This window comes from Manihot esculenta, chromosome 11 (genome assembly GCF_001659605.2).
Source record: "Manihot esculenta cultivar AM560-2 chromosome 11, M.esculenta_v8, whole genome shotgun sequence".
Lineage (NCBI taxonomy): Eukaryota > Viridiplantae > Streptophyta > Magnoliopsida > Malpighiales > Euphorbiaceae > Manihot > Manihot esculenta.
In genome coordinates this window covers 2,622,357-2,646,420 of record NC_035171.2, presented here as the reverse complement: position 1 = coordinate 2,646,420, position 24,064 = coordinate 2,622,357, and the positions used below count along the sequence as shown (strand labels likewise).

General features: G+C 33.0%; 3 protein-coding genes across 3 annotated transcripts; 2 read left to right on the top strand and 1 right to left on the bottom strand.

Moving 5' to 3' along the window:
* The first annotated feature begins 5,548 nt into the window (after positions 1 to 5,548).
* Positions 5,549 to 12,062, top strand: LOC110626399 (beta-galactosidase 1). The gene is made up of 19 exons (XM_021772255.2): positions 5,549 to 6,022; positions 6,181 to 6,276; positions 6,384 to 6,496; positions 6,620 to 6,686; positions 6,811 to 6,903; positions 7,004 to 7,147; positions 7,677 to 7,765; positions 7,894 to 7,999; positions 8,094 to 8,181; positions 8,809 to 8,927; positions 9,014 to 9,178; positions 9,265 to 9,443; positions 9,575 to 9,684; positions 10,070 to 10,179; positions 10,299 to 10,409; positions 10,487 to 10,597; positions 10,822 to 11,027; positions 11,116 to 11,452; positions 11,523 to 12,062. The coding sequence occupies exons 1-19, from the start codon at positions 5,840 to 5,842 to the stop codon at positions 11,631 to 11,633; spliced, it is 2,538 nt and encodes an 845-aa protein (XP_021627947.1). The 5' UTR covers positions 5,549 to 5,839; the 3' UTR covers positions 11,634 to 12,062.
* A 1,078-nt stretch (positions 12,063 to 13,140) lies between these two features.
* LOC110626816 lies at positions 13,141 to 17,383 on the top strand. The gene is made up of 6 exons (XM_021772927.2): positions 13,141 to 13,882; positions 15,492 to 15,544; positions 15,921 to 16,008; positions 16,104 to 16,202; positions 16,802 to 16,929; positions 17,025 to 17,383. The coding sequence occupies exons 1-6, from the start codon at positions 13,229 to 13,231 to the stop codon at positions 17,065 to 17,067; spliced, it is 1,065 nt and encodes a 354-aa protein (XP_021628619.1). The 5' UTR covers positions 13,141 to 13,228; the 3' UTR covers positions 17,068 to 17,383.
* A 614-nt stretch (positions 17,384 to 17,997) lies between these two features.
* Positions 17,998 to 22,955, bottom strand: LOC110626814 (transmembrane 9 superfamily member 7). The gene is made up of 7 exons (XM_021772925.2): positions 22,704 to 22,955; positions 21,263 to 21,427; positions 21,048 to 21,157; positions 20,713 to 20,821; positions 20,522 to 20,634; positions 19,536 to 19,686; positions 17,998 to 19,427 (listed from the first exon to the last, which is right to left on the bottom strand). Exons 1-7 carry the CDS (start codon positions 22,812 to 22,814, stop codon positions 18,270 to 18,272), a joined length of 1,917 nt encoding a protein of 638 aa, XP_021628617.1. The 5' UTR covers positions 22,815 to 22,955; the 3' UTR covers positions 17,998 to 18,269.
* Between the last annotated feature and the right edge of the window lie 1,109 nt (positions 22,956 to 24,064).

The following is a 24,064-nucleotide window of genomic DNA, read 5'->3' as shown; positions in this document are numbered from 1 at the left end:
CTCGTCTTGAATTTTTAATAAGTTAAATATAATTTATTTTTAATATAATACAATATTTAACTTCAAGTCTAGAAAGTTATAGCTGACGTAAACAATGGCCCGTCAAAATTTCAATTTTTACTTGAGAATAGATTAGATACGATTTTATTTTTAATATATTATTACTGTGTTTAGTCATTTTTTTCATTATAAAAATAAAAAAATTAGCCTTTTAATTGATCTAATTAAATAAAATTTGGTGAATTGAAATTTAATAAATTAAAATTATATTTTTTGTTAAATTTAATTTTAATTAATTTAGTATAATTATATTGAATTTAAAGTTATTATATGTATATTTTACTCTCACTACATATAAATAATGTGGTAGTGATTATTTTAATTCATAAATATAAATATCTTATTAATTTTTAAGTGTCACTAATATTACTTGAGGTCACAAATGACTAATACAAACAAATGGATTTAATTGCTGAAAACAAAACTAGAGTTATGCCTTTTTCAGGAGATGATAGCTTGGGCAACAGGAATGGTTGGACCCTCTTGGCTTTAAAGGAGCATAGAATCTGTACACTACAGTGATGAAGCTCTGTGTCTGACTATGGCATTTAATTCAAGAGCAATTATTATTTATACTAGATTTAAATAACCGGTAATATAAATATAAAAAAAATTATATTAACTCTATAATATAAATTTAATTTAAATAAATATTTTCTTTAATTTTATATCGCCGTGGAAGTAGAGTAGAGAAAATTGTGGGGTAGGAGTGGTTGAGCCCATGGTGGCTATAATGGCACCGTGTTTAGAACATGGGTTTGGCCCCATCGCAACAACTTAGAGGAGACATTAAGAGTTGTAACCAAGTAGGACGAATTAGTTAGTAGTTGAACCATTTTATATGTAGGGTGGACTCGAATGTCTAATCTACTGGTTAATGGAAACTTAACCAACCACAAGGACTAACCATTTTATATCTAATGAAATGGCCAATGAATTTAATGAATCACTTGTTTTTTTTTTTCACCTAGGGTTCGCATTCGGTCCGTTCAATTTTGAATCAAATCAAACTAAATAAATTAAAAATTAAAATTTTAATATTTATAAAAATCAAACCGAATTGATTTTGATCAGAAATCGAATCGAATCAAATCGGTCTGATTCGGTCCGATTTGGTCCGATTTGATCGGTTTCGATTTTTAATAAATTTTTTATTTTTTACATTTTATTTGTAGTATTTTAAAATTTAATTAAAATATTTTAATTTTAATATAATTTAATTTCTTTATATTATTGAAAATAACATTTATTATTGATAATTGGTTCAATTTGATTTTTTTGATTTTTTTATCAAAATCAAACCGAATCTAAATAATTGAAATTTTTAAAATTAAAAATCGAATCAAACCGAGATAATACAAAATTTAACTGAATTTTTAAATTAATTTAATTCAATCTAACTTTTTCAATTTAAATCAAATACTAAACTCCCTACTTTCGGAGAGTGGAAGCGCATTCCATGATCAAATGGACCTACAGCTTAAAATGCTGATCAGATGATGCTAAATGCACAAGTTGACGGAATAGCTAACCCACACATTCTCTTCTCTTTTAGGGCCCAGACCTTTTTCACTGGATTAGTCTTATTGGACCCACCAAATCGACCGCAAATATAGTGACAAGGGACACCATGGCTAGCCAAATGGTTTGTGTGGCATGCTCATCCACAGTGTATCATCATATTACCCTCCTATTTTTATTTAAATAAATATATTAATATATCAATATCGATTTTTTTATTTATATAAAATTTAAAGTTTGATATTTATAAAATAAAATAAATATTTATTATAAATACTTTATCTTTAATAAATCATTTCAATATAATTATAAATAAATCTCACTATGAATTAATTTTTTAAAATTAATATAATAGCGGTAATTTAATTATATTTTTACAATAAGGACTAAATTATTATTTTTTAAAAGGATAAGATTAACTAATTAATTTTTGGAGATATGTATATTTTATTAAATTATAGAAATTAAATTATAGTTTACCCTAGTAAAATTTGGGATTGTATGGAAGTGGGTCCTATTTAGAAGGGCAAATCCAATAAGGAGGATTAGGTCAAAAAATTGAAAAGGCAATACATGCAACCAGCTGCAATTGAAAACAACATTGCCACTGCCCCCAAATCAATAATGAAGATAACGACACAACATAGCTGGGAAAATGTAATTGACAGACCAATGGAGTTTCAGGATTCCCAGCCCCAAAGAATGAGTGAGTGACCCATTTGCCAGCAGATAACATCCCATCAGGTTGTAAGATATTAATTTACTCGCATCGCATCTGAATATATATACCCGACATATAGAATTTATTTATAAAATTTATCATGATTTTAGATAATGAATTTCTATTTATCTATAAAAATATATGCCAGTGCCGTAAGAATTTTTTATTTTAAAAAAGGTGATCTCAGAAAAATATCATTCTCATTTTAATATTTTTCATAATTCTTTAAAACTGTTTAACCATTAAACTCTTATCTTCTTAATTAGTTATCTTATCTTCTTAATTAGTTATTGATTACCGTTAGATTATTCGCATTCAAACTGTAGTCGAGTCATTACAAAAGAGTTGAGTTCAAAACTTATCAGAATTTATTATGTAAGTTAACTCGTTAGCAAGAAACGTAGCTCACAATCGAGCAGGCCGAACTGACCGAGCCTCAAACTCATCATAGGAAAACTCAGCTCATCTAACTTGATGGGAAATAGGGAAATAGATCCAACTATACCGCAATTCTATCAGTACGAGTCTCACAAGGAAATTAAATAGTTACACAATGATGGAGAAAAGTCAAGTACGTCCGTACGTACGGTTCTATATAATAGAAATATATGGTATTATAGTAGAATAGCGGTTATGCGTTATTAAATAATAAGAAAAAAATGAATATAATAGAGAGGCGTGAATCATTTTAACCAAACTTTTTTCATACATACAAAAGCCTTTTTTTTGGAATTTCATATCATCGGTTGTTGATACCAGAATAAAATACTAAAACACATTTAAAAAAAAATATATATATCTGTATATCAAGCAATTTAGAGTTATAAATGCTTTTTAGAAGAAAATGGGTGATGCTTTCATATTTTCCATCAAGTTGAAGTTGAAATTGAAATTACAATGAAAAATCATAATTTCAATAAGGTGAGATTAGGGCATGCAGGCAGAGACCATCACCATGAGTTGTTGTACATCCATTTAAACATGGTCACAGTTTGAAGAACATTAATTATTAAAACCATATATGTATATATACTTAGAGAGTGAGAGAATTTTCAAAGACAGCTTAGCAAAGTAAATGAAAATTGATTTGAAATGATAATGACCTTTGATTTAATAATTGCAAGGCATAGCCTCATCTACTTACAGTAATTTTTAAAAAAAAGTTTATATATTAAAAAATAATTTAATATAATTATAAAATTCAATTGAAAGCAAATCAATAATTGAATTAATGTTGAAAAAACAGTTTATAAATTAAAATAAAATATTGGATAATAATCAAGTGTGCTATTATAGTTGGGAAGAAAGATATGAGCTGGCTATGGATCAAGTGTTAAGTGAAAAAAATCAATTAATGCCGGTGGTGATGATAAAGTGGGGCCACCACTTGATAGAGGCTTCCATCTAACATTGGATCATTAATTCAACAACCAATAGTAGAGCATCGATCTATGTTTAGTCATAGACTATGTTTCCCATCAAAATAAAATTTACCATATAAAATCATAATTAGTAAATAATAATGTAAAAGCAATTAATGGAGGTATCCATTTTAAATAAAAGATACAAAACAAGTAGATGACAAGTTAAAATTATAATTGGCACAATTTGCAGAATTATAAATATTTACATAATTTGCTTTAGATCTCGGTAAAGCTTATTTATAATTAATTGGCAAGACTTCATTGACCATATGATACGGGTTGCTCAAAATTTTTCATTTTTAAAATAGAAAATAAATAAAACTCGGGTAAGTCAAGCTTCAAGTTTCCAAATTTTTAATTGAAATCGAACTTGAAGTCGTATTGCTTCCATGTAAAGTGGAAGAACGTGAATTATTCTAAATAAAAAACACTAAATACAAATTGAAGGTTAATATATATGTAACGATCAAAAAATCGGATCGCTACCAACGCTATAATTCAAGTAGACGTAATATCGTCGGAACTCGTAACAAGTCTACCATATATTTTGTGTATTTAATAAAATTACATACATGACCATACATTTTCAAGATATATCTTTATCGTTTTAATATTTTTTTATTAGATTTCATTATATTGAATATAAATATTTTTTTAAATATATTTGAAGATTTATTATAGTTGATAGTTGACTAATAAATATAGAGAGAGTTAACTGTTATTTATCACGTGTTACATTAATTTAATATTTTGCATATATATTTATGATTTTGAGAATATTTCAAGAAAAAAATCAATCTATAAAATCGATCACGTACCCTAATTTTTTAAGATCATACTCATACTCGATATATTCAATTTATATCGAAATGAATTTTGCTCTATTAATAAAATCAATTAAAGTGTAAATATGTATTTTAATTAAAAAATAATTTTATATTTAATATGTTGTTACTTATAAAAATTATAAAGACGTACCATTTCAAAAAAAAAAAAATATCAACATCCTTTATTATTTTAAATTAGTTTACAAAATTTATTATTGATAGTTACATTCATTGTAGGAATTTTACGAATATTTTCTTGTTATGTTCAACATTTCAATTATATAAACAAATTAAGATTAGATTTAATTTAAATCATAATTTATAAACAATTAATTAAAAATTAGAAGCAATCATGCCGGGTTACAGTTTCACGTTGTTAATTAGTTATTTTAATGTCTTGATTCCTCTAACATAGTTGACCTTCAAGTCCTAGTTTGCAATCCACACTTTGATATTAATTATCAATCTCCATAGGTAACTATTTATTTATTTATTTATCCTATGGTATATAAAAATTATTAAGCTTTAATTTCTTTATATTATAAAATAAATGTATAGTTTTTAATCAAATAATGCCGTTATATATTTTTTTAATCGTCACTCGCTGCATTAGCGCGTGGGCATGGCATGTGGATTACGGACATTAATAACGTAAGAAGTAAGAACTAACAACAAAAGAATCGACCGTATTGGGATTGTTTAAATCAAATCTTTGCGTTTTAAGACCCCAAAGAAAAACCTCATTTTATACAACCAAGCCAAACACACCTTTAATCTTAACACTTTTATTTTATTTTATTTTTATAAATACTAATATAATAGTTTTTTATGGAAAGTGAAAGAAAATTCGAATGGAAAACTGAAAGTTCATTGGATGAAGCTCAGCTCCCTCTGCTTCAGAGTGAGCGAGCAAAGCCAAGCCAAGCCAAGCCAGGTCCTAATTTCTCTGTCGAACCCTTCAGAGCTGAGTGTTTAAAAGCAGCTGTAAAGCACCTTCACTTTTTGCCATTAGCCATTCACATGGTCTCATCCATACTCACACTGCCACACACCTGTTACTGAACATAATCACAAGAACAAGTTTAATTCTTTCATTTTCGCTCCCTTTCTTGCATTTTCCTTCTCAGTCAAGAAAGAAAGGTTCTTGAGACAAACCAAGACATAACCATCTGTTTTCTTTCTTTATCTCTCTCTTTTTTATTCTTTATGTGCTTAGAGAGTAATAATAAGAGAAGGGGAAGAAAAAGGGCATTGCTTTTGAGGGGAGGGTCATTATTCTTGAGCTCATGATCATGCCCATGAAGAAGTTTGCAGTATGCAATAATGTGTTCGTAGTTATTTTGTTGTTGAGTTTATGGGTTTGTTCTGTTAGTTCCTCTGTGTCATATGACTCAAAGGCTATCACCATTAATGGCCAGAGAAGGATCCTCATTTCTGGATCCATTCACTACCCAAGAAGCTCCCCTGAGGTATTTTTCCATATTTGCTTCATTGTTTGCTTCATTTTTTCATTTTTTTTCCCTTCTGCCTCCTACTATTTTCAAAGCTCATCTCAAATGGATAACTTTTAATTTGCTTATATATTTTGGCCTTTAATCCATTGGTTTTTCTGCTGTGGATATGTCAGATGTGGCCAGATCTTATACAGAAGGCAAAGGAAGGAGGATTGGATGTGATTGAGACTTATGTTTTTTGGAATGGCCATGAACCTTCACCTGGAAAAGTAAACATAATTTAACGATTTATCTTACGTTTCTTTTTTCTTTTTACAAATTTTTTCCCTCACAGGAAAAAATGCTTCTAATTTCTCTATCTGATTCACTGTTACAGTATTATTTCGAGGGGAACTATGATTTGGTCAAGTTTATCAAGCTGGTGAAGCAAGCAGGTCTTTATGTTCATCTCAGGATTGGACCTTATGTCTGTGCTGAGTGGAACTTTGGGTAATACACAAAAACTTAAAACGTGCAGAATATTCACTTTCTGTAAGCAGAAAGAAAAGCTTAATTGGCTATGAAGTTTGGTGAATTTTAGCTAAATATTCTGTTCTAAATTCTAATTTTCAGGGGTTTCCCTGTTTGGCTCAAGTACATTCCAGGCATCACATTTAGAACAGATAATGGCCCTTTCAAGGTGAGCACATTTGATGATTCATTTTGCATGTATGCTTTTCTTCTCTTCTATGTATTTCCCTTATCCTATTAACTTGCTTCATCTATTTTATTAAACTTTTGATTTTCAATTTTCTCAAATTAAGTTCCAAATGCAAAAATTCACCACAAAGATTGTCAACATGATGAAAGCAGAAAGATTATTTGAGTCTCAAGGTGGTCCAATAATTTTATCCCAGGTACTGTTTATATAAAGCGCACATATCTTTTTTTCCTGATCTTTTCATCCCTTTGATGGGATACAGTTTCTTCCTTTTTTCCTTTCAATGTCTTGGACAGATTGAGAATGAATATGGACCCATGGAATATGAACTTGGTGCATCTGGTCAAGCTTACTCTAAATGGGCAGCAAAGATGGCAGTAGATCTTGGCACTGGCGTCCCTTGGGTCATGTGCAAGCAAGATGATGCCCCTGATCCTGTTGTAAGTTAACGGCTGATCATATTTTGCCTTTTAGCATCATCTTTTTACCTTTTTCTCATCATGTTCCGTATCTAATTCTGTGTGGTCCTCGTATTATCTTGGTACGTTTGCTAGTTAACAGACCCTTTTTGTTGGTCATGGGTGAAAAGCATTATTGTTCCGTATAGCACATCGCTCAGCTTTGAAACATCTCAGTGTTTTCTGTTGCAGTTTGTCTTTTTGAATCTTTTTTGTCCTTTGAGGATTTCTGTAAGGAAAGTACTGATAATCTCGTCTCCTTGTTAATAATGATCACCACCCATTTCAACTCCCAGAGTTAGTGGGTGTTTATAATAATACTTGCACTTTTTCTTTTTGTGGCGGCATAAGAAAAAAAAAAAGTATTTTTAGTCCAATTATTGCAGTTCCACTTTTTGTCTTTGTGAATCATATGGTCTTATCGTTGGGTTATTCTACCAAGTGATTTGTTCTTTCAACTTGTGCATTGAGTGTCGCTCTTAACATTTTATTTTACATGTTATCACAATAGATTAATACCTGCAATGGTTTCTATTGCGACTATTTCACTCCAAACAAGCCCTACAAGCCCAAGATATGGACTGAAGCCTGGACTGGCTGGTAAGTTGCTTGCTCCTTGCAATGGCATCACTTCCCATATGTCAGTCATTGATACAAGAATCACAAGTTCATAGCATACAGTGGTATATCAGCTGATTACCTTTTTATATTGTCCATTTCGTCTACAGGTATACAGAATTTGGTAGTCCAGTTCCTTACAGACCAGCTGAAGACTTGGCTTTCTCAGTTGCAAGGTTTATACAGAAGGGAGGATCATTCATAAATTACTATATGGTAATTTAACAGTTTCTGGAATTTACCAAGCGAGTTGCTTTATGGTATAGTTATGCCATACTTTATATGCTTTTTTTTTCTTTTTCTGGTTTAGTATCACGGGGGAACAAATTTTGGGAGAACTGCTGGTGGTCCTTTCATTGCCACAAGTTATGATTACGATGCTCCAATTGATGAATATGGTATGCACCAAAATTTGATATTTTAAGGTGGTGTTTTTGTTGATGTTTATCCATTACTGGTTTGCTTAGTTTTAAGCAGAAACTAATAATTATTTCCCATGTCTTTTAAAGCTGGGGTGCAACACCCAGATTGCTGTCTTTTAAAGCAGTAAGTGGATTTAGTGCTGCCAGCACTTACTGCTGTTCAGCATGAAGCAAGGGACAGCTTAGTAACTAATGTTCTTGTTTCTGGTTAAAAATGGCTGTGTCCTCTTTGTTGAGACATAATATGTGTAACCAGTGAATTTATGGCTGTGCTTTTTGTCATGTTCTTGAAAAACTTTGGTCGCATATGTCATTATCTCCTTCTGTTGAGATTTTGATGGCTCAAAAACAGTTGGAGAAAAACTTGTACACTAGCATATAAATGTGTATGGTTGGTCCTTTCCTGGTCACAATAAATTTGTGGTTATTAAGGATAAGGAAAGATACTGTGTTCATGTGATTTCTTTTATTAGTAAAATGTTTCTGCTATTAAAAAAGCTTTTAAAAATTTCTTTTAAAAAATTTCAACTTTTTTCCTCTTTAATATCTCTAATTTACTATAGTTGCATTATTCTGAAAGCCTGGAATGTTTTTCTAATGTAGGACTACTGAGGCAGCCTAAATGGGGCCATTTAAAGGATTTGCATAGAGCAATTAAACTGTGTGAACCTGCTTTAGTATCTGGGAATCCAACTGTGATGCCACTTGGAAATTATCAAGAGGTCAAATATACCTTCTTATGTGATAATGAAGGATTCCTATATTTCCAAGGGCTGTGACTAAATTTTACCCATTGCTTTATGTGTAGGCTCATGTATTTAAATCAAAGACTGGAGCTTGTGCTGCATTTCTTGCAAATTACAATCAAAGATCAATTTCAAAAGTGGCTTTTGGAAATATGCATTACAACTTGCCTCCTTGGTCTATCAGCATTCTTCCAGACTGCAAGAACACTGTTTACAACACTGCAAGGGTCAGAATTTCTTATAAAATCTTAGAAGCTTTTAGTTAAAACTTTGATTATTTCTTTGGTTTTGCTCAACCAAAGTCCTCACACAGATTGGTGCACAAAGCGCACGAATGAAGATGACTCCTGTTCCTATACATGGAGGATTGTCTTGGCAGGCATATAGTGAAGAGACAGATTCAGATAGTGACAGTACCTTCACAATGGTTGGGCTGAAGGAGCAGATAAATACAACCAGAGATGCCTCGGACTATTTGTGGTACATGACAGAGTGAGTATTATAAGCTAGATCTTCTTTTGTTTTTCAGTTAGCTTTTCAGTTTTTAAAGTCGCTATCATTTTGTAGCCTTTATCTACTAATTGGATTCTCACCTTTCTCTCCTTTTCTTTTGCCAACTGCAGTGTTAATATTGATCCCAGGGAAGGCTTTCTGAAGAGCGGAAAGTATCCTGTTCTTAACGTTCGATCAGCTGGCCATGCTCTGCATGTTTTCATCAATGGTCAATTGTCAGGTGGGATGTGCATTCTCTGGCTTGTATTATTCAGCTTCTTTTTGTCATAAATATAAAAAAGGAAAAGCTTGCATTGGTCACATAAATAACTGTTGTTGGAATTTTTTCTTATAGGAACATGAAAATGTGAGAGAAAAGTTTTGTTAATGTGTAGCCATGCTACTCTAAAAGAAATAAACTTTTGAAGCGTTAGGTTGTATCAGTATCCAATAAGCCTTTGTCTAAAGTGGGACGTGTTCCTTGGTTTATAGACCAACATTCCTTGGTTTTGCTTGCTGACACTATCTAAATAACTTTGTGGGCTTACAAGTTGCAATGTGTTGTTTATAGTTTGATGACTATATTTCCTCTCACTTGTAGCATTGATTTTAATAATCTTGAACAGGAACTGCATATGGAAGTTTAGAATTTCCAAAGTTGACATTTAGTCAAGGTGTCAAGATGAGAGCTGGTATCAACAAAATTTCTCTTCTTAGTATTGCTGTTGGCCTCCCGGTTGGCTCTCTCTCTTACTCGCTCATGAATGTGCTAGCAAATTTATGCTCTAGAAGCTGTGCCTTTGATATCTGAATCTGAAACTACCTTTCTTTTGTTGGTTCTTGATTTTGGTGCAGAATGTTGGTCCACACTTTGAGACATGGAATGCTGGTATCCTTGGCCCAGTGACATTGAATGGCCTAAATGAAGGAAGGAGAGACCTGTCACGGCAAAAGTGGTCCTACAAGGTTTGTCTTTAAACATCTGTTATATATCCTCTTTCTATACTGACGCACAGAAGACTCATTCACTTGCTGCCAATCAGATTGGTCTGAAGGGAGAAGCATTGAGCCTTCATTCACTCAGTGGGAGTTCATCAGTTGAGTGGGCTCAAGGGTCTATTGTGTCCCAAAGACAGGCACTTATGTGGTACAAAGTGAGTATTTAAAAATTAAATTTAAAGATACTTAGCTAACAGGTATAAAAAATGTGTTGCTTGGTATTGCATCAACAAGTATAATTTTAAAGGAAAGCTTGTTTTCTTAAGTGATGGATATAAATGTTTGATCAGCAAATAGAGCATGGTTCCATGCACATTTTTTACCAGCAGATTCTGGGGCTGATGGGTCTAGAACTAACATTCTTGTCTCACATTTCCAGACCACATTCAATGCTCCAGCTGGAAATTCTCCAGTGGCTTTAGATATGGGCAGCATGAGTAAAGGTCAAGTATGGATAAATGGACAGAGTGTTGGAAGATACTGGCCTGCATATAAAGCATCTGGTACTTGTGGTTTCTGTAATTATGCAGGAACATTTAATCAGAATAAATGCTTAAGTAATTGTGGGGAGGCTTCACAGAGATGGTAAAGCAAAAGTTAACTCTTCCTGTTGGTATGTTTTGTACACATGTATGGATCCTTAAAAACCAACCAAAGATTTATGATGTCTCAGGTACCACGTCCCTCGTTCATGGCTGAACCCAACAGGGAACTTGTTGGTTGTGTTTGAAGAATGGGGTGGAGACCCAAATGGGATTTCTCTGGTTAGAAGAGAAGTAGACAGTATATGTGCTGATATTTATGAGTGGCAACCTACTTTAATGAATTACATGATGCAAGCTTCTGGTAAAGTTAACAAGCCTCTGAGGCCTAAAGCTCACTTGGCATGTGGCCCTGGGCAGAAAATCTCATCAATTAAGTTTGCTAGCTTTGGAACACCAGAAGGAGCTTGTGGAAGCTATCATGAAGGAAGCTGCCATGCCTTTCACTCTTATGATGCTTTTAACAGGGTATGTTATTCTTTGCTTTGCCTGTTTTTTCATCGTTTATAATCACTGATGTATGGCTTTGTTCTTGCAGCTATGCGTTGGGCAGAACTGGTGCTCAGTTACTGTAGCACCTGAAATGTTTGGAGGAGATCCGTGCCCAGGTGTCATGAAGAAACTAGCCGTGGAGGCCATTTGCAGCTGATGATGTACTATATGGAGATAGCAATTTCAATATATTACTATTTCATTTTTCTTGGTAAATTAAGCCAAATATCATATCCAACACCACCAGTTCCACCGCCATTTATTCGGCTTTTACAGGGTGAAGTTGTACAATTATACAGCACACCTTCTGGTCAAAAGCCCTCAGATTGTGAAAATGATTGTTGCACATATAGTAATTTGGCAGAAGCACGTCAAGGCGAAGTTAATTTTGATTCTATGTGTAAATTTCCTAGCTTTTGGTTGCCTGTAATCTTATGTTTGCATGTAAATTCCTGGCAAGCAATTGCTTCATTGCTTTGATCTTGTAGGAAAGTTTAATGGAGTTTTGAGGCAATCATCCAAGCTTATCATTTGTGTGACTGAGTTATGATAAATATTATGATATGGGTATTCACATTTTCTGACTTGCCTTTTTTATAATTTTCTTTTATTTTCATGCTATTGTAAAATAAATTAAATAGAAACATATAGTTACATATTAAAAAATTTTATTTTATTTTTTATTTTAAGTAATTTTTAATTTATTTAAAGCATGAAGCAATTAGCTCCTATTTAGAAATTTAAGGATGAAGGATGTGTAGCACAGAGTAGGAGCGAGCAGTATTTGGTTCAAATCGAAAAAAATGATTGAATTGAATTAATTTGAAAATTTTAATCGATTTTTATATATTTTAGTTCAGTTTGATTTTTAATTTTAAAAATTTCAGTTATTTTAGTTTAGTTTGATTTTATTAGAAAAAATCGAAAAAACTGAATAGTGATAATAATATATTATTTTTAATAATATGGAGATATTAGATTATATTAAAATTAAAATATTTTAATTAAATTTTAAAATATTAAAAATAAAAAATAAAAAAATTATTAAAATTTTAAACAGATGAAATCGAATTGAATCATATCAGTTCAATTTGATTTAATTTTAAATTAAAATTAATTTAATTTCAAATTAAAATCGATTTAATTTGACTTATATAAATAATAAAATTTTAATTTTTAATTTATTCAGTTTGATTCGTTTTTAAATAAGTGGATGGAATGTCCATTCTAATATAAATCGCGTATGTTAAGATTAGATACTAAAATTTAAATTCAGAATTCATTTTATTTAAAAAGTACTAAATTTATTTTCATGTATACACTTTAATTATGTAGAAATCAAAATATAAAATATTTAATTTGATATTATTAAAGTCATATTCATATATGATCAACTTATATTTGTCTCTCACTTTCAATTAGTAGTTAAAATTTTCAACAAATAAAAAAATATTATTTAAAATAATTAATTTATAATTTATAAAATATTACATCCTTAATTTTTAACTAACATCATAATCTTAAAATATTATTTTAATAATCACTTTTCTAATATTCCAAACTTAATTTCAAAAGGCTGATTATCAATCATCTCATCAGAAGAATAATCAACGGCCCAAAAAACTCTCTCTCTAGTGTGTAGATATAAACAGAGCTTTCAATCTCCAAAGCACAAGACGAGAATACTAAGAAGCAGAAGCCACTCTTATGAACCCACGAGTGCCTCTCTCTCTCTCTTCATGACGCGTTTCCATGGCGGCTATTGTAGCTTTAACTTGTTCACATATATCTAATCTGATCTCTAAATTTCATTTCTTTTCATTCTATTCTCTGAACAGACACCAACCCATGTTCTCTCACCTCTTATTCTTCTTCCTCTTCTTCTTTGCCTTTTCTTTGTCCTGCGTTCTTTCTCTCTTCTTTCTCTATAAAAATTTCAGCAGGCCAAAGCGAGAGGAACAGAACCACAATGCTGGCACTTTGGCTATAAACCGTTCTTTGTCCAAATTAATTGATGAAACTCGCAAAACCCGTGAAAATGACTCGATCCCTTTGTCTCGTTCGCTTCTTCTCGATATCTTGCCGTCTGATTCTACCAAATGGGCTGCTCTGTTTGGAAATTATCAGGATAAAACGAGTTCGGGTCATGGTGATGAGAGAGACGGGTCAGTAGGTGATTCCCAGAAAGTGAAAAAGAAGAAGAAGAGAGCGAAGAAGAAGAAAATGGATTCCAAGAGTGAAGAAAATGGGGGTTCGGGTTCCGACTCGGGGTCGGGGCAGGTCAAGCCGGAGTTAGTTTGCTTATATCCTTTTACCTCAACGAGTAGCGCCACGCAAAGGAAGATCAAGCAGCAGTATGATCAGCTTGTTAAGTGCAATGAAAGCAAAGGATTGACATTGGCTCAGGTTTTCATTTTACACTTCGTCTATAATAAAAAAAATCAATTTTTGTAATTAGAAAGCAAGGTATAAATTTTTTTTAATCAAGTCATTGAGCAAACAAGTAAATGGTAGATTGTGAATGGGAACAAGCAAGGTAGATTTTGAATCTTTTGATCCATCATGCGGATTAGGAAATGGCTGTTTCATGAAATGATTCAGATAAGATGATCAAACGGAAGAAATTTTCAATTGCATGTGTTATGTGATGATAAAAGTCACAGATTGTCCAAGTTACAAGCAGCTTATTTTCGTAAATCTGTGGCACAAAGGATTGTGTGGATCATGGGGGATTAACAAAGAAAATTTGAAAGTTAAAGAAGTTTAACTTTGGTGTAATAGGATTCCCGGTTACTGGCTTACTGCACAAAATTACACACAGAAGGTGCTCCCAACCGGGAATTGGATTTTAAACTAGTTATGGCTTATGCGCTATTTTCTTCTGTTATGATGAGACAGATGAGTATTTCCCCATAGTAATATGTCTTTCTGGAGCAGACTCTTCAAATTCATTCCCTTGGAAAAAATTTTTTTTCCATAGAAAGTTGGCTGCTTTAGTTTGGACAACATCCCTATTGTTTAAGCTGTCAGCAACTCAGCATTATGCCTGGAAGAAAGACCAGAAAAGTAACTGCTCCATCCCTGTTGTTTTTAATGCTTGGAGTTGAGGGAGGACTGTGACCCTTGTTTCAGGGTAGAGTTAATTGGTTGGTCTTCCCCTCAAGTTGGTTAAAAGAACTCTAATTATGCAGCTAAAGGGTAATTCAGGCAACGGAGAGTCCAGATTATTGATTTTGCTTTTTTTGTTAAGCCAATAGTATTGGAATTTCTGGCACAGTGTATGGGTCTTGGTTTGGCTTGTAAACAAGGTTTTCATCAAGTGACAGTAGAGGTGTTTGCAAGTTGGTGATCCAATGTCTCAGTTACAGTGTTTCTAATGTTCATACTTTTTGGTTTCTTTATTTTAAAATGCCATAACTTTGTCGATCATGAGTAGCTGCTTGTTGAGATTTCTCACATGTATAGAAAAGAGAAGGTGGCTGATTGGCTTGCCAATCATGTGCTGACTTTGTATTTGGCTGTCAGGAGATCTCTTCATTTTCTTCGGGGTCACATCATTGCTTCTCCTGTAACCGTGGCGTGCATTTACCCAGAACTGTAGTCTGTTAGTTTCTTTTCCTACTTCCTGGGTTCTTTGCACAGTTCTCTTAAAGTAACTTAAATAAAATCCAAAACTTGTAGTTTTCCATGGTAGATGGCATTGTTCAATGACCCAGGTTTTTGAGCTTAAATGTAGGTGAGGTTTTATAATAAGGGTTCCTACACTCCAATCTTACTACTATTACCAATTCTCATGATAGACATGGAATTAGCAAGATGATGGGTTTTAAACATTTAGGTAGAGGCCTAAGCTTTGGTTTAGTTCTATATTACTGAAGGTGTGGTTCAATTGATAGATCAAATTCATGACTATTTAATTTCAAGCTTGAAAACATGCATTTTGGATGGTTGGATAAATAAAAACTTAAATGCAGAATTGCCTGATGTGTAATATCTGCTTTGTCTTGTGATGCAGGTTGGAGAATTTGCTAATTGCTTGATTGAAGCCAAAAATGATTTGCAGCACAAGTATGTTAGATTATTCTCTGGAGGCCAAGTTTGCGCTCTAGCTTTTGTATTTTCTTGTTTTACTGTCTTTTGTTGTGCTAGTTGTCTTGTTTACCTTGTGACTGAGATACATCTTTCTGGTTTTGAGTTGACACAACTCATTAATAATGAATGCCTTGGCACTACCCTGATAAGTTCATAACTTTTGCCTAAGTTCATTAGGATTGACTAAAAAGCCATCTCTGTGCACCACACCCTTTTCTCCTCTAAGCCATCTCTGTTCATTAGGATTTACATAATATATATTTCATTTATATCTATTTCCTAAAATAGCAGTCGTACTTCATTGTTTCCACATATATAATTGCAGTATGATATTCATCTAACTTTTATCTAGGTCTGAGGTGATCAAACGGAAGTTCACAATAACAAAGGCTCTTCTATTCAAGGCAGACAGGTCTTCAATTGATCGCCTTCGTCAACAGGTGACTAATTACTAATCTAATTGTAGTTGGCTTGATTAACAAAGCAAATAATGTCAATTTCTTTGCACTAATTTGTATTTTCTCCTTTCCCCCAGATTTACAAGCTGGAGCTTGAACAGAAGAGATTAGAAGAGGACAAGTTTGTTTATAATTGGCTTCAACAACAACTTAAACTATCACCAGCATACAAAAAGGTAAAATTCAAAACCTTTTTATTGGCACAGTGAAAGAAAGACTGTAATATGGAATGTTTTGGCATTTAAGCTGTTGTTCATAGTTTCTGGCGATGCAGACCATGCAAATTAATAATTTTGCCTCTTCTACTTTCCCCTGCAATAGGTGAAAATGTGATCATTGTTCATGCCAAACAAATGTGATGTAGTGAAACGGACAAGTTATGCCATATTTTCTATGTTTATGTAGTCATTGGACTTTTGCAAATTAAGTCTCAAAAACAGAGTCTTTTTAGTAAATTTAACAACATTCCCTGGATTGATGTGATGCACTTTTATTTCTGATGAGAGTACAATTTGCAAAGATCTGATACAAGGTAAAGGATCTTATAGAATATACAGGCAATGATTCAGCATTATGCTTTTTAATTTCCTCTCTATTCTTCTAGGTACTCCACTCAAACGTTTGCACGAGTAGAATTTGTCTTTGTTACTGATAAGACACACATTTTGTTATTATTACATCTTTTATTCCTCAGCTCCTCTCAGCAAAACAATAAAAAATTAAATCCTTCTCTTTTGATAAGAGGTTCTTACTACTTTGACCTTCTCTATTACAGATGCTTGAAATCAGTGCCTGCTTGGAGTTGAAAGCCAAGTCCGGTGAGCTGATTGAGAACAAAGATACTGAAGTTGCTGATATTTCCTTTGAAGAGCTATTAGCACAAGAAAAGAAGGATGCATTTTGGTTGGTTTGCTAGTCTTATCAAATGTGCATTTCTTATTCAACATTAAGTTAGATATCGCCTATGACTAACTTCATTGTCTATAAATCATGTACAGGCAGAAAAATGGCAAGTCAAGGTTATACTCAAGCCAAGAATAATGCCTGTTTGGTAAACTGTATTGAAGGATGGACCCTTTTGTAGTATATGTGATAACCAACAGTCGCAGGAAATTTTTTGACTGCCTGTGCTTCTTTGGGGTCTTCTTGTTGAAGAGAATTGTAGCCATTGTGCATTGAATCTTTCTCTCTCATCGCTTCCCCTAGGTTTTTCCATTGGAAGGTAGTTAGTCCTCAATATGCATGATCAAGAGTAATCTTTGCATTTGGCCTTTTGCTGAAATTCCAACATCACAGTATGATTCCTGAATAGTTCCTTTTTTTTTAATATCTACTCTTGAATAGTTTGCTTTCAAAATCTATCATGGTTTTTTCATTACTAGTTTCTAAATAATTGAATTGACTCTGATAATATTGAAAATATGGTCCATAGCCGTTGATATAAAAGGAAAAATCTATTATAGATAATCCTGAAACATGTAGCTGTCCTTCATAATTAAAAATCAAGATGCACAACCAGATGGTGACATACAACGCACAAGACTCTCTCTCTCCTTGTGGTTTCATGTGAAAACACAAACCGAAGCCCAAACCATCACCATTGCCGATTGCTGAGCACTCGCGTGCGAGTATTTTCGATTTCAAAGCTAGTTTTCTAAAAAATAATAAAAAAGCTCTTCAATTTCAGTACTGTACTAATGGTGCAAACTGTGATGCCGTCTCTTATTCAGACGAGGATCAATAAATAAAATAATGGTCCAATTGAATCTCAATCATCCAGCAGTTCAGAGTCATCCGTATGCCAATGTGATGAACCAAGATTCACACTGAATACCCTTTTCCCATGAAAATAAATTTTAAGGGAAAATTTATCTCTGCAATGTTAGCTCAAATGAAACGAGATGCTAACTCCTACCGCCGATTTTTCTGTTGGCTACTATAGAGTTGCAATATAAGAAACAGAAAGCAGCATTGAAAGAACTCATCCTATATAATATATAAGCTGATATACTGTATGGAGTTGTCTAGATCACCGGTTAATGCACATAAACTAATGAGAACAGTTTATATAATTTTTCACAAGCGTAAACAAAACCTACTCTATATAATCAATACATGAAATGATTTCACCGCGACCCACCAAAAATTTCCATTGCATAGCCTGCATCTAGAACAAGCATAGAGAAAACAAACGCCCTGGAGTTCACGTCGTTCTCATCCACCTTTGCATCAGCAGTTCGGTCTCAGTCAATTTTGACAGATGAGTAAATCTTTCGGACAAACCAGAAGCAAGCATAGAAGCCAATTGTCCCAGTCAAAACAAAGAATGCATAAGATATGATTATCATATACCCAAAGTAGAGGATTCCAGAAACCAACTTTGTGATTTCCAATTTGGTAAAGAAGTAGAACACCGAGTAGAGGAAAAGGTACAGAGCAGAAGAGCCAGCAGTCAGGTAAGATCTCCACCACCAGTTATAGTCCTCGCTGCATAACTGGAAGTAGCAGAGCACAATTGTTATCTCCACACAAGTAATCAAAAGGATAACAAACACTATGAAGAGGAAGCCGAAAATGTAGTAGAACTGATTCAACCATATTGATGTCAGGATGAAGAAAAGCTCAATAAAAACAGCACCAAATGGGAGAATGCCTCCAATGAGAATGGAGAAAACTGGTTTCATATACCATGCTTGCTCAGGTATCTGTCTAGGAATTTTGTTCGTTTTCACAGGGTCTTCAATAGCTGGCTTTTTGAAACCAAGGTAACTACCCACAAATACCAAAGGAACAGATATACCAAACCACAAGCAAACCAGAGCAAACATGGTCCCGAAAGGTACTGCCCCTGAAGACTGCTCTCCCCAAATTAGGGCATTCAGCACAAAGAAGATTGCAAAAAGAATACCCGGGAACATAAATGCAGTTTTTAGAGTGTTCCTCTTCCACTCTGTGCCCTTGAACATTTTGTACAAACGTGCAGATGAGTAACCAGCCAATATGCCCATGAACACCCACAACAGGACCATAGCTGTCGTAAGGCCACCTCTGTTGGAAGGGGATAGGAAACCCAGCAATGCAAATATCATAGTCACTAATGTCATTCCAAAGATTTGTACACCTGTACCAACATAAACACAAAGTAAACCATAATTGATGGGTGCCCGGAACACATCTCCATGGACAAGTTTCCACCCTGTTTCTTCCTGAGCCTCATCTTGAGTCTCCAACTGATTGTAGTTTGCAATATCTCTATACAAAGTTCTCATCATGATCATGGCCACCATGCCAGAAAGGAACAAGACAATCATCAGTGAGTTTATGATGGAGAACCAGTGGATCTGATCATCATTCATGAGTAGATATGTGTCCCAACGAGATGCCCATTTAATTTCACTTTCCTAAAACACACATACAGCAAAAATTGAGAAAGGCTCCCAAAGAAATAGGCATTCGCACAGACAGCTTAGGAAAAATGAAAAACCACAAAATTATATTGTAAGGAATACCTTGAAGCTAACGTCATACGAGAATACAATTCTCTTGCCCGAGTCAACTTCTTGTGGAACAGTGCTACCTTGAATCAACTTCTTGGTATCCTTGTTGCATGTTGTCACTTGAGGATTTTTATCATCCCATTCCTTGTATTCATGATTAATACTGCTTAGAGGAATCAGAATAAAAACAGAAGGAAATAAATAAACTGATCGTGAAGTGGACATAGTTATGTGATTGGAAAACCATAAAGAAAATAATAAAGCATTTCCTATAAATTTTTACATGATGCTGATGAAAATTCACAAATGATCATGACAAGCAATGTATGCATATAAATTGGAAATAACCAAGATACATGTGCAATTTTGGCACAAAAGCAACATGCTAAAGTAAGAAAATCAGATCCACTCATCAGCACCAAAGCAATAAATGGAAGCCCCCAAGCAATGAATACAGGCAAGCGTTCCATGAGGCTTAATGCTCAAATTACCTAAGTTTTAATTTTTGTCTAAATTAACCCAGATGTTTCAACTTAAGCTTAATTTAGCCCAAAAATCAAGGGGAAAAATTGAGATTCTTGAATTCTGGGCGAAATCAGAAATCAAGAAATTTTGAGCCAAAAAGTCAAGAAATTGACCACCTTAATTTTTAAGTTAAACCAAGAAATCAACAAATTTAGCCTAGAAATTTATTTTTGGACTAAGTTGAGCATAAATTGAGAATTCCTGAGTTCAAAGTTGAAAACAGGCTAAATTGAACACTCCAATAAGTACCAGGATGAAACTGAACATTTAGCCATTCATATGTCCATCAATGTATTTGCATCGGTAGCAAGCATGCTTACGCTGCATTCAAGAGCTTAAATTTTTATTTCCTCCACTGCATTTCAGCTTTCAGAATTTGGAGTAAATGCTAAACTTAATTCATTACCATTCACCCAAGGAAACTCGACAAAATGAAAACAGAAATATGAAAAAGAGGAAGATGGTACAAATACCTGTTCGGGATAACCTCAAACCCAACAATTCGAGCAGAGTCTGTCTCAGGATCCTTGTGAAACATAACTCTAAAGCTCAAGTGGTTATTGATAAAATATTTCTCCTCTTTACTCTGCAAAAGAAACAAATTTTCAAAACAAAATGAGAAAGAAAAAACATCCAGTACTAGCTGGTGCTTTCTAAAACATACCCCAGCGTAATTTCCTTTGAATCCAACACGGAAACCATGTTCATAAGTTGTTGACTGACTGCCATCTCTCCTTTGTCTAAGAACAGCAACTGGAAGATTATCCAGGATCCTGCACACCCATTTCCAAACTATCAATACAAGCAATAAACTGTTTTAACTGAAAATGCACATAGAACATACGGGTATAAAATTAAAATAGAATACAAACACAAAACAAATGAAGTTATGAATAAAAAAGCAACAGAAGAGTGGAGTTTAGTATGGAAAAACTGAATATATGCAAACAAAACTCAGAATGATAAAAGTAAAATATGGAAGGCACATCTCAAACTTACATGTTAACCCGATATTCATCATCAATTTTTTCCTTGAAATTCTTAGCAGATTCAGCATCAAGTGTCACTCCACAGGCCACTTTGCATGGTTGCTCTTCCATCATTTCAAACTGGGGTGAGTTACATAAATTAGATCCACATACCCAGTAAACACCCGAATTCATCATCATTCTTCAGTTCATATCATTAAATAAGAAAATGCAACATATGCTTACATTGTATACAGAATTCTCAATGCGGTCGCCACGAAGAACCTCCCCCAAATTTTCAGCACTGTTAACAATAGTTTTGGGCTTACAATATTTCAAGTAGTAGTAGTCATATGGAAGTTGTGTCTTTGTAGATGACAATTTGTTCACTTTGACCGAAAGGATATCCCCCTATTCAGAAAAGCATAAACATCATATAGTGAACTATACATGAAGAGGTAACAAAAACAAATGATCAATGAAAATGTTGAAAGATTTTGAAAATTTCCTAAAGACAAAAGAACTTCATACCCCTTCCCTCCACCCACATATAAAAGCAGCCAAGTTCAGAAGGAAAAGTTCACATTTGAAGTGGGAAAAAGTCACTAGTGATACTCCAAATCAAACAATTCACCATGTATAGAAGCCACTATTGATACTCCAAATCAACAATTCACCATATATACAAGCCACTATTGATATTTCAAATCAAACAATTCACCATTTGCACAATAATGGATGATATGATGAACGGCTGAAAGCATGAAACATACAGTATTTGGTCAATATATGATTTGGCTCCAAGCCACTATTGATATTTCAAATCAAACAATTCACCATTTGCACAATAATGGATGATATGATGAACGGCTGAAAGCATGAAACATAAGGTATTTGGTCAATATATGATTTGGCTCCCATTCTGGCTAATATTAGCACTGATGACACCACTGCTCATGATAATGATCCAACATTGCAACTAAATCTCTCACCATCACAAAAAAATTTTCTCTCTTACATTTCTGGTTTCAATATTCACATATCATACCAGAATTCAATATCAACAGGAAACAAACTCTTCAAGAGTCTTTGCACAAAAAACAATGAATGAAATTTAAGAATAAACAAACTCGTTCTTAGAAATTGTACATTCAGTAGCTTTCCAATGACCAATTTTGTTTCCTACATACTTCTTGTAAATGTTCTCCATCATTAATCATCATTATCTCACGCATATGTGAATAGCACAAACGAATAACCCCTCACACTACATTTGTCTTTTCGCATGCTAAAACCCAAAATCTCAACGACCGACAAATCAATCAATTAAAAACTACTGCAGCAACACAAAGAAATAACTAACTATAAACTTGTTATCAAATCACGAGCTCATTTTTAAACACAAACAACTATTCAAAGCGATAAAAGGACAACAAAACAGATCCAAAGCAAACCAAAAGCGAAGCTACAGATCTATGAGAATCCAAATCAGGCGTACAACGGATCAAACTCCAAAACCCTAGATCCAACTCTATTTTAAGCTTTACCAAAACACACACAGACACGTCAGCTCTAAAGAACATAACAAGTGAAACCCATAAACTGGAATAGCCAAAGAAAAATGAAAAAATGAACAGAAAAGGCGGGGGAAAAAGCACTAGAAAAGAGATAAGTAGCTAGATGGTACCCTGTGAAAATCACGAGGAGCTACACCAGGAAGATAGAAGGAGTATGCAGAGGAGATAAGGAAGAAAGCGAAGAAGAGGATCGCAGAGACGGTACCCATCTTCGTCTTCATCAGAGAGAAATGTTCAGAAGTCGAGAGGAACTTTTGCAGTGACAGACTATAACTATGGAGTGAAGATGTGTTGGTTTCGACTATTGCCACGCTTTCTTCATTACTATCCCCTGCTTCCAGTTCCAGAAGCCTTTTTTAATTTTTATTTTTCTTATTGTTAAGGTCAATCTCACTAAAAAACGAGCTTAATGGGCATTAAATTAAATATTTTATACTATCAAATTTAGTATAATTAATTAAAAAATATATAATATATACAAATTTATATATAAAGCTTCAATTTAATAATAATAAATTAATAATAATTAATTCATTTTGTAAAAACTCAATATATAACGGTCAAATTCTGCTGGCTTCGTCCGCAATCCTAATAAATTATAAAAATGTATCTAAATAATACTACTATTGGTTCCTACAATTTAAAAACTTATTTAAAATATTTATAAATTTTAATTATGTAAAAACGATGCCTTAATTCATTTAAGTATTAATATTACAAAATTAAAATACTCTTACAAAAAAGAAATATTGTATTTTGTATTTTTTAAAGCGCAAATAGCTATTTATTTAAAATATGATAAATGATTTCAAAAAATGATAAATAAAATATGCTGAAATATATTTGAAAAATAATTAAAAATCTAAATATTTAGTAAAATAAAAATATTAAAATATTTTTTTATGAGCTTTTATAGGGATTAATATGTTAATAAAGACAATAATTAAAATTATTTTTATAAATCACCCATTTACTTATTTAATTTTCTTGACTTTAGTCTAAATTGCAAGTAAACTAAATTAAGGAGGAAAAACGAAATAAAAAATTTCTTAAAATTTTAACTTAATTATTTTTTCTGTTAATTCTCTTATTCTAAAATTCAATTTGTTTTAACTTAAAAATATATTTTGAAAAGAATTAAAATCGTAGATTCATTTGAAGTTTTTATTGTAAAATAATTTTTTTCAAATGAATGCAAAATGATGAAATTGAGCATCAAGTATTTAAACCCACATGGAAGTTTCTATAGGTATCTTTTAACTTAGAACATACACAGCCCACCTTACCTAACAAGAAGTCCATAAATATAATCGAAAACGTCCTAAAGAGGTCAAAATCCTCAGTTGCCCACCAAAGCGTTGGTTGACAAGGATTTGTTGGAAGCAAGAGCTTTAGCAATATATCAATGCAAGGAAAGTGATTTACAACTGATTGAGGGACCTATAAATTTACCAAAAATAACTATAGGGAT